The sequence below is a fragment of the Oratosquilla oratoria genome, chromosome 40 (assembly GCF_046742065.1).
Source record: "Oratosquilla oratoria isolate Oo_2021 chromosome 40, ASM4674206v1, whole genome shotgun sequence".
In the NCBI taxonomy this organism is placed as follows: domain Eukaryota; kingdom Metazoa; phylum Arthropoda; class Malacostraca; order Stomatopoda; family Squillidae; genus Oratosquilla; species Oratosquilla oratoria.
The window spans coordinates 22,156,473-22,172,789 of record NC_134816.1 but is presented as its reverse complement, the minus strand read 5'-3'; the positions used below and the strand labels follow the sequence as shown (position 1 = coordinate 22,172,789).

At 36.4% G+C, this 16,317-nt stretch overlaps 1 protein-coding gene across 1 annotated transcript in view; it reads left to right on the top strand.

The window, feature by feature from the left end:
* The window catches only part of LOC143020663 (cystinosin homolog), a 21,860-nt gene extending 5,824 nt beyond the window's left edge, over positions 1-16,036 (top strand). Inside the window, exons 3-11 of the mRNA XM_076177191.1 lie at positions 1,154-1,247; positions 2,482-2,685; positions 3,912-4,046; positions 4,990-5,089; positions 5,802-5,921; positions 6,651-6,827; positions 10,680-10,797; positions 12,095-12,197; positions 15,086-16,036. Coding sequence (XP_076033306.1) covers positions 1,154-1,247; positions 2,482-2,685; positions 3,912-4,046; positions 4,990-5,089; positions 5,802-5,921; positions 6,651-6,827; positions 10,680-10,797; positions 12,095-12,197; positions 15,086-15,158 — 1,124 coding nt within the window. The 3' untranslated portion in view covers positions 15,159-16,036. The remainder of the gene's footprint in view (positions 1-1,153; positions 1,248-2,481; positions 2,686-3,911; positions 4,047-4,989; positions 5,090-5,801; positions 5,922-6,650; positions 6,828-10,679; positions 10,798-12,094; positions 12,198-15,085) is intronic.
* The last annotated feature ends 281 nt before the right edge of the window (positions 16,037-16,317 follow it).

Sequence of the window (16,317 nt, the reverse complement as noted above, 5' to 3'; positions counted from 1 at the left end):
TCGTACAGTCTCGATCAAATGTTTTGAAACACGCTACAGTCCTTACAACGTCAATTTTATTTTATGTTTTGTCGAGTATATGGTATATTTTCATATGTAGTAGTTAGCTTACAGATATGCAATTTCTTTGAATACACAAAAAATATCATACAAAGAATTTTAATTTTGCATTAAGATAAACTTTGGAAAGGTAGGAACTTTTGTTCGTGACTGTACGTGACAAGGGTGATTGGAGAAGAAGCAAAAGAGGGAATAAGAGAAGACATGCTAGATGGAGGAGGAAGAGGAGGAGAAGGAGGAGGAAGAGGAGGAGGAGGAGGAAAATAGACATGTATGTGTTTGTGAATATATTTGTATGTGCGTGTGTGTTTTTAGGAGTACGTGTTTCTTTGTGTGTGTGTGTGTGTGTGTGTGTGTGTGTGTGTGTGTGTGTGTGTGTGTGTGTGTGTGTGTGTGTGTGTGTGTGTGTGTGTGTGTGTGTGTGTGTGTAATTCACCATGGTCTTGGATCACTTGTTGGACTCGTGATCAACAGCTATTTCCCTCCCGGAAGAGAGCTTAAAGCTCATATAACCGATCTATGGGTAATACTGTGACCTTACATGCACACACACACCCAACTCCCTGCCCACCAGAGTTGGAGTAACGACCCGCAGCGCAGCGTTACTGAAAATATTTCAGCCCTGGGCGGGATTCGAACCCGGACCGCCGTAGTGGCAGCCGGGAACTCTAACCACTGCGCCACGAGTTGTGTGTGTGTGTGTGTGTGTGTGTGTGTGTGTGTGTGTGTGTGTGTGTGTGTGTGTGTGTGTGTGTGTGTGTGTGTGTGTGTGTGTGTGTTCCCAGTCACACACTTTCCCTACGAATACATTCGTCCATAATCCCGAAATAAATAATCTATTCTTCAATTATCCTTATGCTTATAACATGCCCGTCGACTGGTGACGTAATCGGAGGCATGTTGGTCTCGCATTCGCTTACTCATGGGTTCGAATCTCACCGTCCTCTCAGATTCCCAGCATTGACTGATTATCACTTTCCCCAACAGTCTCCAAAAGCTCATTGGGCAAAAAGTGACGGCTTCGGCCGCAGTTACGCGGCTTCTGGTATACATTCCTCACATTCTTCCTCTTTCTCTCTCGTGACCTCTGAAGCTCCTGTGATGAGGGACCTCGCCATGGTGTTGCTGGAGCCTGACGACGTCCAAATCGTCCACCCTACCAACTTGGAAGTCAACATGACCGTAAGGTAGGGTTCTTCCACACGTCGGCATCTTGCCGAAGAAGAACAGGAAATTATATTTTTTTCTACTCACAAGTCTTGTAACCTTGCATTTTCGTTTCATTGCCCTACTATGACGATATATTAGTCAACAGCAGTTCATAAGTGTGTAGAATAACCTGCCTTTATTGTAGCTAGAGGCAAAGGTCATTCACTCGTCCTGCTATGACGAAATATTAGTCAACAGCAATCCATAGGTGTGTAGACTAACCTGCGAAGTCAATTTCTTTGTTGTATCTCCCCGTCCACTCGCTTGCTTAATCACTCGCTTTTTTCCTTGTTTGTCTTTCTTATGTTTAAGTATTTCCTCAAACAACTTAGTATCAAATAAATGAAAAGTAGTAAAAGAGTTAATCAATACAGAGCCAACCATCTCAAGATGTCTGATACTCTAGACCTACTCCATTATCACCCCATGCAATTAATTACTAATCGACCTTGAGCCTTCCACTCATTTCGTGGGCTGTACTTTCATTTCTATGCGAATTGAATATCTAAATGATAGACTTATGCTAACGATAGACGATTTCATTCAGTCTTGACATTTCGTTGCGTGAAAATCTTTCCAAATGGCCCAATGGGAAGAAACTATGGATTTCTGTTTGTGTTGTATCAATGTGGGACTGTTTCTATGACACCGGATCAAAGTGGAAAGGGAAACGAGATCAGTCACCGGTTGTCAGCCCTCCACATGTGAAAAAGTGTAAGAAATACAGTTGAACTTGATAAAGGGAGATCTTGGGCTCAGTCCGGAGACCGAATACCAGCCCCTCAGGGCTGCACTTCCTGATGGAGGTAAGGGGGTTGACGGGTTTTGAAAATGGGTCAACCACAAGGGAATTGACAACATCAAAAATAACGAAAATTTCATACTGAATACGAATCAAGCGAGAAATAACGGTCTAAAGCTTTCAGGACATAGATTTAATTTGGAAGTGGGTAGAAACAACTTCGCCAGCCGTGTATTTAATGAATGGAATAAACTTCCTGCAGAGGCAGTGCAATGTAGTGCGATTCGAAGTTTTAAGATTCATTTAGATAAACATCTAAGCAATATACTGTAATGCCTGCCATTGGTTTGGCTCGCTTGTTTATTAATATCTTCGTTTAATTATCTATTCTTAGCACCTGGCTAAGTTACGTACCAAAAGGTCTCAGAAGTCTTCGTAAGTGTATGAGAGGATCCTTTCTTCTTCTTCAGATATCCGAAGGCGTGGGGTTGTGTCAACATCACTTTTGACTCAACTCCCAGATGGATCACCACACGCCCTGACGTCATCACCCTGTGCAGTTCAGATGTCGACGGTGGTCAGGTCCATCGGTCACTCCCCCTCTACTTCAATACTACGTCAATCGGCAAAGCCACAGTCGAGGTCAGACTCGAGTATAATGGAACGCGATGCAGGTGAGACTCGAGCGCGATGTGAAATACTCGTATTAGTCAACAGTAATTCATAAATGTGTGGAATAACTTTTTGGTGTAGCTAGACGCGATTGGTCATTCACTCCTTTCATTGTCCTACTATGACGAGGTATCAGCCAACAGTAATTCATAAGTGTGTAAACTAACCCATGAAGTAATTTTTTTTGTTATATATTTCCTTTCATTTCCTTGCTTCTTGTCGTAACTATACCCTTGTGGACAATATCGTATTCAAGTAATGAAGTCATAGAGGTAGCAGAAAAGAGATTTATAGGAGATATAACAGAACTTAGAAAGTCGTCGATATTCTAAACTGAGTAGGGATCAGTCACCAATTACAAAACACTGATGCGTAGTTCTGGCCCGTAAGAATGCGATCTAAGTCTATGATATACTGTTTATTATAGTCTGCAGTATGACAAAAAGGTTGAGAATTAAGTCTGAACACCGATGGCAAAAATGTTAGGTAATCAGTAATCTAGAATAAAAAAAAAAAAAAAATGCTATTTAGGTCTCTCAAATATTGATTCCACAATTTCTACGGAATAAATAATTTGAAGTATAACTAAAAAGAGTTATCAATTTGAACAGTAATTCGTAGACAGGGTTTAATGTATAACAAGTTTATAAAAATCTAATTCACTCAAACAGTAATCCGTGGACTAGTTTCATGTAATATGTAATTTAATAAAGAAAAGGTTATTCACTTTAACAGTAATTCGTGGACAAGTCTTATGCAATATATTCGTGGGCAAGTTTATGTAATACAGAATTTGATAAAAAATATATAATTCCCTTGATCAGTAATTCGTGGACAATAATATGATTCGTGGGTAAGTTTTATATAATATATAGTTTAATAAAAAAGACAATTTTCTTGATCAGTAATTCGTGGATAGTAATAATATGACTCGTAAGTTTTATACAATACATAAACTGATAAAAAAAAATAATTCTCTCGATCAGTAATTCGTGAACAATGATAATATGATTCGTAGGTAAGTTTTATACAATATATAATCTAACAAAAATATAATTCTTTTGACCATTAATTCGTGGATAATGATATGATTCGTGGGTAAGTTTTATACAATATATAATCTAACAAAAATATAATTCTTTTGACCATTAATTCGTGGATAATGATATGATTCGTGGGTAAGTTTTATACAATATATAATCTAAAAAAATATAATTTTCTTAATCAGTAACTCGTGGCTTCGTCTGGCGGTTCAGCTGAGTCCGGCATTAACGACGACTTCTGACATTCTTGGGTGGATTTACACCATATCTTGGGATGTCTCATTTCTTCCTCAGATCATTCACAACTGGCGAAGGCGCAGGTAAAATATAGTGTGGTTGAAGATACGGGAGAGATCCTGGATAGGATACACACGGACACACAAAGACGCACAGAAAGACACACGAACGCATACTCGACTCGGTGGCGCGGTTGATAGGGTACTGGACTGCCAGTACGGAGGTGCGGCAGTAGCTGGTTCGAATCCTGACCAGGGCCGAAATTATTTCGGTATCGCTGCGCTTCGGGTCGTTACTCCGACTCTCGTGGGCGGGGAGTTGTGTGTGTAAGGTCCTAGCATTACCCATAGATCGGTCATACGAGCTCTGAGCTCTCTTCCGGGAGGGAAATAGCTGTCGATCACGAGTCCAACACGCGATCCAAAGACCAAGGTGAATACACACACACACACTCACACACTCATTCATACACACATATATGAATGATTATAAACATATAAATAATTAACTGAATAAACTAGCACTATGAAATACACGAATACATTAACACTCACCATTCACACTCGTATACAGTACACACAAAAATAAATGAATAATAAATATATGAATAACTGATTAGATGGACAAATACTGAGTATAAAATACACACACACACACACACACACACACACACACACACACACACACACACACACACACACACACACACACACACACACACACACACACACATATATATATATATATATATATATATATATATATATATATATATATATATATATATATATATATATAACTGACGATACTAACAACTAAATAAATAAAAATAATCAATATACACATTAAGCAAAAATAACCATAAAAGTTACAAGGGATTACAAAGGCGGAGCATGCCGACAGGAGACCTTTTGGTCCATAACTAGTTCGGATGCTAACAAAAATCATGATAATGACAAATGAATATATGAATAAAAATATAATAATATAAATAATAATAAATAAATAAATGAATAATCATAACAGCGTGGTGGGACTCAGTTTCGACTTCCTCGCCTTCAATTTCCTCGGTTATGTCACTTACTCTCTCTTCAATGCGGGACTTCTGTGGATTCCCGAAATACAGGTGAGTTGTCTGCATACGCGCACGCACGCACACATATACACACACACACACACACTCGGACCTACCCAGAGATCGGCTAATAATGAGCTCTGAGCTCACTGCCGTAGGATGGTGTCTGGCTGTCTCGACAAGAGGCTGCAGCAGATCCGTGGTGAATACACGTGCGCACGCGCGCCAATATACATATACATGTACGGATACGTATACTGTGCATTTGATATACATATACATAAACATATACATATACATATACATATACATATACATATACATATACATATACATATACATATACACATACACATACACATACACATACACATACATATACATATACATATATATATACATATACATATATATATGCATATACATATACACATACATATGTATATACATATAAGTATACACATGCACATACACATAAACATACGCAAACACATGCACATACACATAAACATACGTAAACACATACGCATACACATACACGTATACATACACATACATACATACATACACACATATTCATCTCGACTGTTTGATTAAATGGCTCATCCTGTGGGATTAAAACCCTAGGTCATGCATTACGAGAAGGTAGCGTGCAAGACCCGGTTCGAATCCTGTAGGACATGAACTAAACTTAAGCCTGTGTATCCTTGTTACATCTTTATGATAACTGACCCCGGGGGAATCCTTCCTCTTCCTTCCTTAGGCTGAATACTTCGATCGCCATCCTGCAGGAGTAATTCACGTTCGTCTCAATGACGTCTTCTTCGCCTTCTACGGCTTCGTCTGTACCTGTGTTCAGATCGCTCAGTGTTTTGCTTTAAAGGTCAGTTTGAACAGTGGTTTATCGACCTTTGTCACTCCATTCCCTCCCTCCCTAACCCCCCCCTCCCCACACACACATTTTATTGATTTTTTTTTTAATATTTGTGTGGATCCTCTTCGTTTTTCTCCCAAGTCCCACCCCGTCAAAAAAGGTAAAAAAAAAAAAAAAAAAAAAAAAAAAAAAAAATGACGTCATAATTATCTTATATTTTTTCTGCCAAGTGAGTGATGAATTTTTTTTATTTTATTATTATTCGGATTCCTTACATGACATGGAAATGCATATTTAGTAACAGCAGTCCATAACCCCCTTGATAACAACAACAACAATGATAACAATAATAATAGTAATAATAATAATAATAATAATAATAATAATAATAATAATAATAATAATAATAATAATAATAATAATAATAATAATAATAATAATAATGATAATGATAATGATTGATAATAATAATAATAATAATAATAATAATAATAATAATAATAATAATAATAATAATAATAATAATAATAATAATAATAATAATAATAATAATAATAGTAATAATAAATGATAATAATAATAATAATGATAATAACAACAATAACAATAACAATAACAATAACAATAACAATAACAATAACAATAACAATAACAATAACAATAACAATAACAATAACAATAACAATAACAATAACAATAACAATAACAATAACAATAATGAAAAAAAAAAACCTTCAGCGAGAAGTGGGTCAGCGCACCTCGACTGCCTGTTGGGTGATCACGGGGTTGGCGACCGTAGCCGTGGTTGCCTCCTGTATCGCCGTGCCTCTCGCCCCAGGCTTCTTGTGGCTGGACGTCCTCTATATCTGCTCCTACACCAAGGTTATAATCACGGCCATCAAGTACACACCACAGGTAAGAAAAGTTGCTTTCTTTATTATACACCTAGAAAGTACTAATTAATTATCAGAAGTCTCTTCCTTATACCTCTAGAAAGTACTAATTAGTTATCAGAAGTCTCCTTATACCTCTAGAAAGTACTAATTAGTTATCAGAAGTCTCCTTGTTATACCTCTACAAAGTACTAATTAGTTATCAGAAGTCTCTTCCTTATACCTCTAGAAAGTACTAATTAGTTATCAGAAGTCTCCTTATACCTCTAGAAAGTACTAATTAGTTATCAGAAGTCTCCTTGTTATACCTCTACAAAGTACTAATTAGTTATCAGAAGTCTCTTCCTTATACCTCTAGAAAGTACTAATTAGTTATCAGAAGTCTCTTTGTTATACCTCTAGAAAGTACTAATTAATTATCAGAGGTCTCTGTTATACCTTTAGAAAGTACTAATTAGCTATCAGAAGTCTCTTTGTTATACCTGTAGAAAGTACTAATTAGCTATCAGAAGTCTCTTTGTTATACCTGTAGAAAGTACTAATTAATTATTTGAATACTAAGGACTTTTTCAAATGAAATTCCTGTTATTGGGTGAGTTTTAATCAGGAAATCATTCCCTGTCCGTACTCTTATTCATCTGTATGAATGAGAGGATTTTTATGTGTTTTTCTGTTGCATCCCGTTTTCTATGCTCCTGTTGCATCTAGTACACATTGTCTATTATAGAAAATCTATTTCGGTCTACACTGGAGGGGGGGGACGAGGAGGGGAACAGTCTTCGGGTGATAAGATAGATTATGACAAAGCGTCTTGGGGAGTGGTGGAACTGGGAAAGTTTGCCGGGAACCGTATGTATGTCTACGGGGTAGACACTCGTGATGGGACGATATCAGTATTTCTAACGATTCCGATACGAGTATCGATACTGCCCTAAACTTCCGATTCCGATACGAGTCTAATTCCGATACCTGCAACGATTATAATTCATAATTATTTTCAGACCTTGCAGTTGGTTTCAGAAACAAATACTTTAAGAACAAATTACATTTATTAATCCTTAATCGGACTCCGAATTTTAGAACAGTATCTTCCCATCACTAGTAGACACTAACAATCTCTTCGCCTCATTTCAGGAGAGTGTCTACCTCTAACCTGTTTGTTACGGTAGCGTATTCCATACAATTAATCTGCTAATGCCAGGGTACTTTATTCAGCTGGGGTGGACAGAATCACGTGATGAAGAGGTGGGGGCATAGGTTCTCTGAATGTACACAAACGACGCATATCCTTAGGTAATACGCAAGATAAGATAAAGATTGGGTAAGGCCTCAAACGTCATTATAACCTTTGGTCGTTTCTTGACGAATGAGCTTTCGCTGTTGACTGCGGCCCAACAAGACCCACAAGTACTGAAGAAGCCTTATAGTCCAAGTCTCTTGTCCATGCCTTCTGAGCCATGACACAAAAACTTTATTAACCCAAACTCCGATGACAAGATTCCTTGTCACTTGGTCAAATAAAACAAAAAATCATAAAACACCAAAATGTTTGATCAAACACCAGAAAAATATGACGTCAGTACTCGCTTCGCGCGAGGACTGACGTCATATTTTTCTGGTGTTTGATCAAACATTTTGGTGTTTTATGATTTTTTGTTTTATTTGACCAAATGACAAGGAATCTTGTCATCGGAGTTTAATGGGTTAAATGTCCCTTAAACTCCTCAGTGGCAATTGTCCCCTTTTAAACACAACTACATTTTCATTTTCCAACAGACTTCTCTTCCGTTTTCATGAAAGTAGCAGTTGCCGACAAGACTGACGAGTTAAACACACTATGAGGACGGAGCCTTTATTTGCACGACGTTTCGCTTATTACAGCTTTTTCAAGTACTTGAAAAAGCTGCTGTAATGCAAGATGCTGTAATGATTATAATTTATTTTATATTATTTGTTTTTGTTTTGTTATCATTTATCTGTTTGATTCTCATTTATTATTAGTTATATGTCAATTTATTATTATTTACTATTTACCTGTTTGTTTATTACTATGCATTTATTTATGTATTTTATTTCTTATTTACATTAATTATAGTTTTTATTTATTATTTTATCATTATTATGTTTTTTTTCGCATCCGACCTAGATATGGACCAAAAGGTCTCCTGTTGGCATGCTCCGCCTTTGTAATCCTTTGTAAAACGTCCTTATATGGTGTTCTCTTCCCTTCCCACACACACCAATTCCTCGTTAGGAGTTGGTGGTCTGTTCTAAGTGGTCCATAGTCCACTCGTTATCCTCTACGTGAAATAACAACAATCAACGTGAATGAGCTCATTGCAAAATATATTTCAAGTTTACGATATGCGGCTTTCTTGCCGCCTTGAGGTGTTATCACACTGGACTCTTTTTCCTCCGACTGTTGCTGAAGATTTACAGTCCGCAACTTTTGGAAAGAATCTGATATGCTGAAGGAAAATAAATTTCCTCCAACATATCAAATCATATTTTATGTATTTTTGTTGGCAAAAACGAAATGCTTTGCCATGGTGATTTTACGACGGAAAAGGTTCTGGAGGTGGGTTGTAGCGCCGATTAATCGGAGGTTGGGGGAAAGTAGCTCAGTGTGATAGCCCCTTTAAGGAACATCAGTTTTAAACAGATGGATAAAGGTTGACGGTGGGGGGAGATGGGGCTGTCTCTCTTGATCAGGGGAAGTATATTGTGAAAATATAGTGAATGACTGGGTGACAAGGCCCAAAGGGACGCTCTTCGCATCCGCGTCATAAGGTGAAGCGGTGGGGGTAAACCAGTTCCGGTGATCGAGTCACACCGTGATAGAGCTGCACCTCACTGCATTGCAATTAATCCAAGCCGTGTGCTGAAGGGCAGGTTAACCCCTTATCTGCAATATGCCAGGATAGGTTTTAAATCTTACTGTATGTGCGTATGTATGTATGTATGTATGTATGTATGTATGTATGTATTCGTGAAGAGCTGGAGTCCAGGAACCATTCTATGGACGAAGAAAGTAAACCCTGGATTCGTCGAAATAAGTTTATTCCTACGTTTCGAACTCTGTCCGGCGTTCGTCTTCAGGGATATATATTCTTCGTATGTATGTATGCATGCATGCATGTACCCTGGATTCGTCGAAATAAGTTTATTCCTACGTTTCGAACTCTGTCCGACGTTCGTCTTCAGGGATATATATTCTTCGTATGTATGTATGCATGCATGCATGTATGTATGTATGTATGTTTATGTATGTATGTATGTATGTATGTATGTATGTATGTATGTATGTATGTATGTATGTATGTATGTATGTATGTATGTATGTATGTATGTATGTATGTATGTATGTATGTATGTATAATATTCGTGAAGAGCTGGAGTCCAGGAACCATTCTATGGACGAAAAAAGTAAACCCTGGATTCGTCGAAATAAGTTTATTCCTACGTTTCGAACTCTGTCCGGCGTTCGTCTTCAGGGATATATATTCTTCGTATGTATGTATGCATGCATGCATGTACCCTGGATTCGTCGAAATAAGTTTATTCCTACGTTTCGAACTCTGTCCGGCGTTCGTCTTCAGGGATATATATTCTTCGTATGTATGTATGCATGCATGCATGTATGTATGTATGTATGTATGTATGTATGTATGTATGTATGTATGTATGTATGTATGTATGCATGTATGCATGTATGCATGTATGCATGTATGCATGTATGCATGTATGCATGTATGTATGTATGTATGTATGTATGTGTGTGTGTGTGTGTACCTGTCATTTAACCTCATTATGAACTTAAACGTCTACTCCTTACACGTTATTCATAGTGATAGCCATCTTCTTCCTCCTCCAGTTGTTCCTCAACTACAAGAACAAAAGCACAGCGGGTTGGAGCATCTGGGGCGTCACTCTCGACTTCACTGGCGGATTGTTTTCGCTCATCCAAATGTTCCTGTTAGCCGCCAACTATGGTGAGTAACCGCTTTGCGTTCCCATGGCAACACTCACAGAGAGGAAGACCTTAAGCCCCAGTGACACCAAATTTTGGCCTTAAGCACACTGGCGACTTTGTAGAGCCACAAGTGGCTGCGTTTTGTGGCGGGGATATTTTCTCCCATAGGTTCCCATTGTTTTCAAGCTTTGCCGATCACACCCACCAAGTGTGATCGGCAAAGCTTGAAAACAATGGGAACCTATGGGAGAAAATATCCCCGCCACAAAACGCAGCCACTTGTGGCTCTACAAAGTCGCCAGTGTGCTTAAGGCCTTACGACCTCTTTCCGACCACCTTCGACCGGAAATCAAGCGATCTGTCGGCGACACAAAACCTATGCGAGGAATTGAAATGGAAAAAGTTAATGTGGTTGATAAGATGAAAATCTGTGTACTGGGGACTATTCAGTGTGTGTTGTAATATATCTAATCTATCGATCTATCTATTTATCTATCTTATTACTGACTGCCAGCTACAATTGACCGACGACCAACTGGTTGCCGATGTTCGGAAACAGGTCGTAAGCTTGGTGTGACTGGGCCATTAAGAAAGTACTTTAGCAGAACTAGGAGCGTTCCTCGGTGCATTATTAGATGCGTTCCTATTTGCGTTCCGCTTTAGTTTGGCCGCAGTTAGCGCTTCCAAACTATTAAAGCAATATAGTTGCCGGTATAATAAGTAGCCTACCTTTTGGATGTGACCTACGAAATTTTTATTTGGTATGAACCTGTCTCTTCAGCTTTGATAGTTTGGGAGCTCTAACCGCGGCCTAACTAAAGCGAAACGCACTGAGGAACGCATCGAGGAACGCGCCCACTTCTGTACTTTAGCGTTTCCTCCCGAAGTAAGTTATAATACGAGTGTGATCAACCTTGTAAACACCCTAAAACACCTGAATAAATAGATAAATAAGAAAATTAAATAGAGAAGTAATCAACGAACGGCCAAGCAAAAAGTTGAATAAGTAAATGAATATAACTAAATGAATATATGAATAAGTTGATTAGTTGGCAAACAGACGCACAGAGGAAAAAGAATAATACAGTTGACAGATAAATCAATAAATACGTAAATATATAAATGAACAGTCATGTCTAGAATGTGGTATACTACCTGGAACGGGCTTTAGGACCAAAATCATGCCCCGGTTCATTTTTCTTTTATTCTATTTTATTTATTAATTATTTTTGTTTATCTATTTATTTATTTATTTATCTATCTATCTATCTATCTATCTATCTATTATTATTTTACCTATCTATTTATTTTTCTAGACAACTGGACCTCCATCCTGACTGATCCAGCTAAGTTAGGTCTTGGCCTCCTGGCCATATTCTACAACATCCTCTTCTTCGTCCAGCACTTCTGTTTATACAGGTGAGTTGGAACTCCCTCTAATCTCATTCGTATTGGTTTAAGTAAACCTGGTTAGTCTATTCACAGTTAGGTTTGCAGAGTGAAAGGTGAAGTTTGAATTGACTGAAAAACATCCTCAGATTTTTGAGTTTGTATGTTATGATATTAATTGACACTCAGGCATACCGCTCAACGTAAGAAAAATGAAAGAAAAAAAAGAACAATATATATAATATATATATATATATATGTGTATGTGTGTGTGTGTGTGTGTGTGTGTGTGTGTGTGTGTGTGTGTGTGTGTGTGTATGTGTGTGTGTGTGTGTTTACCTAATTGTATCTTGGAAATAAACTCATCTGCTGGGATTCGAACCCCTGCCAGAGCGGATTGCTCCATATAAAGCGAGGACCGTACCGTCCTCGCTTTATATGAAGCAATCCCCTCTGGCGGCGGTTCGAATCCCAGCAGATGAGTTTATTTCCAATTGTCAAAATGACACAAACACACATATATATATACATATAAAAAGAAACTTAAATAAACTGAAAATCTAAAAGAAATTTGAAAATAAAGTTGAAATAAAGATACTTTAAAAAAAGACCCAAAATAAACTTATACAACAAAGATAAAAAAGAAACTTAAAAGGGATTTTAACTTATAAAGAAAACTTGAAAAGGGAACTTTAAAAGAAGAAATTTAAAATAAAAAGGACTTTGACAAGAAACACAAAACAAGAAATTAAAAAAAAAGAAACGAAAAACAGGAAATTTAACAAATTTCTGCGAAAACCATTAAATTCTAAAAGAAAGTGAAAACAAAAAATTTAACAGAAACTTCAAAATACTCTTAGAAGAAACTTAAAAAAAAAGGAAAGTTACATTTTTTTTTAGAAAAAAAAATATTAAAAGAAACTTGAAATCCTTTCTGTTCCCTGAGAACACTCCTTGCGTTGTACTTATCCTACTCAGCTTGCAACCGATCAAATATCACATTAGTCAGTTTCATCCCAGTTTGATAACTAATTTGGTCAAATCTCGGATCTTATCTGACGAGGGTGTATGTGATATAAATAATTTTTTTTACAGCAACGTCATTGTGGTGACGGGAGAAAGCTTAAAAGAATGATTAGATTACTTATTTGCTTAGTTCACATAAGCCGGCTACTTCGTGCTGGAGCGCTGAACGCAGTTGTATTCTGATGTTATCGTGATCTCGATATTTTGTCGTGTCATTTGGCTCTGGTTAGATAACTACGCAGTTTTTAATTACGTTAGATTTCTGGTCAGATACTCAGTCAGATTTTTTAGAAAATAGCCTCGTTTGTTTCATTATTATTGTTACTTCGATCTTGTATTTATTTATTTATTTATTTATTTATTTATTTATTTATTTATTTATTTATTTATTTATTTATTTATTTATTTATTTATTTATTTATTTATTTATTTGTTTATTTATTTATTTATTTATTGTTTGTTTGTGTTTATTTTACGGATTTTTTTTTTCAAAGGTCATGGTGGGTAGTAATTAATATCTAGCAACTTTCTTTTCCTTTATGTTCAATTACAATTTAGATTATTTCTTTTGTCAGTCACCAGATTTGTTATGATATTATTCCTTTCTCAGAATTAAGATGGCGGCACACTAGACTAGCATGCTACTTGGTTTTGCTGCTCCCTTTGAGTAGAAACGACTATGTTCTAGACTTCCGTAAGAACATCTCGACAATGTGTCTAACATTCTTATTCTAGGTTTAACTTCCCCCAGTTCGTCGTTCAGCTTCTCACTCTAATATGACGCAAGAGGAAATTGACATTTGGGAATTTAAAAAAACAAAAAATCTTAACCGAAGTCGTTTCTACTCGAGCGAAGCAGCAAAAGCAAGTAGCATGCTATCGAGAAATGCCTAGCATGCCGCCACCTTTACATTTGTTGCTGTCGTCGTGCGATTTAATTAAAATGTGTGTGAGGGAGGTTGTATTTGATTGCGAGAGTTGTACCGTGTTTCGTTATACAAGGAGTAACCAAAATTCGGCCCGCGGGCCGGACTCGGCCCGGGAAGTCACTTACTCCGGCCCGCCACCGCTAAAACATGCAAAAAAGTAAATTATTAGTTAATAAGCATGCTAGTTGTCTTTATTTTTGTAAATCCACTGTATTTTATCGAACAAAATTGCTATACAACCCACGCTTGTCATTTTTCAGCTATCTGGCCCTCTATTTAAAAAAAATTGACCCCTTTTTCTTATACGTATCAGCCAGGAATTTTGAAGACCTGACGCAAGATAAGCCACACGAAAACTTCTGACGGGTTGTGTGGGTCTCATTGTGATGTGATAAGATATTAGCCTCAGGTGTTTTACCTAGCCGTAATTTTTTTTTTTTTTCATATGCAATTTTTTTTTTTTTTTGCTGGATACAGTTACACATTAGAATTTCCCCTGGTGCGATTTTATTATACAAACGACGTTTATTTGTTTATTTATTTGTATATTTATTTGCTTGTTTATTTGTTTATTTATTTGCTTGTTTGTTTATTTATTTATTTGTTTATTGATTCATTTATTTATCTATCTATATATTTATTTATGTATTTCTTTCTTTATTTATTTACTTATTTGATTATTATCATTATTATTATTATATGTATTATGTACTATTATTATTATTATTATTATTATTGTTATTATTATTGTTATTATTATTATCATTAATATTATCATTATTATTATTAATATTATTATTTTATTATTACTATTATTATTATTATAATTATTAATTATTATTATTATTATTATTATTATTATTATTATTATTATTATTATTATTATTATTATTATTATTATTATTATTATTATCATTATTATTATTAATTAATTAATGTATTTATTCATTCATCCATTCCCAGGGAGGAGCCAAAATGCATCGAGGAGAAGAGTCCTCCCAAAACAAAGGACATCGATCCCATAATGAGGTTCTAAATCAGAACCCCGTCACCCTCATGACGTCATCATCCTTAACCCCGCCCCCTTCACTTCAAGGGTTAAGGCAATGCAACCCACAACCTGGGGTTGCGCACCAAGGATCTGACAACCTACACTAGACACAGAATACCCCTGTGGAGACAAACAGCCAGTTTAGCCCCAAACAACTCGACTGTTTTGTTACTTTAGGAAGAAATTTTGGCGACGCGAAATATTTTTGATGAGGACTATGAATAACAATAACCACTGGAAATACGATACGCCAAATGGATATATTAATTATTCAGTCCATGTCACGTTTGAGATGACATATGTGATAACTATATTATTTTAGAAGCCTTTATTACTATGACCGTTACTACGTATTGTTATTTATTTATTTATTTGTTTGTTTGACGCAAATTTGCGAAAGGTGAGAATTTCCGGTGCCTAATTTTCCCGAACTCGTCTTCACCAAAGCTTCAAAATTGTCTAGAAACACGAACAACTAGTTCGGTACTCATTACGAATCTATTCAAAAAAACAAGCGAGGAAACTTGGCTATTTTGTTTCAGAAACTGTCTCGTAGTGTAAACATAGCCTAAAGCTTCGTTGACACGTGACTAATTTAGTAGCCACTAGTGTTGGCGACTTGCAAACTAGCCCTCCACTAGCCCGTCCAATGTCCACGGAAAGCTAGTAAACTTGCCTACAAACTATGCTAGTCTCAACACTTACTTGCTGGTCAAGTTAACTAGCGACTAGCACTAGCGGCTACTTAACTAGCCCCGTGTAACGGAGCTTAAGTTTCTTCATGTGGAAGAAATTATATAATCCGAGATACCGATTTCTAACTAATTTCTCACAAAGAAAAACATTTGGAAAAAGATATATATATATATATATATATATGTATATATATATATGTATATATATATGTATATATATATATATATGTATATATATATATATATATCTATATATATATATATCTATATATATATATATGTATATATAAACATATATATGTATATTGATGGCCAGTGACAGCACTTTCAGATCCAACCGAAGCACAGGAACACATCATAACAATGGTACATTTCCAGCTGACGAAAGAAAATTTCATTCAGGAGTTTTGGTGGTGCCAATTTCAGTCAGTACATCAGTGCGAATGGTG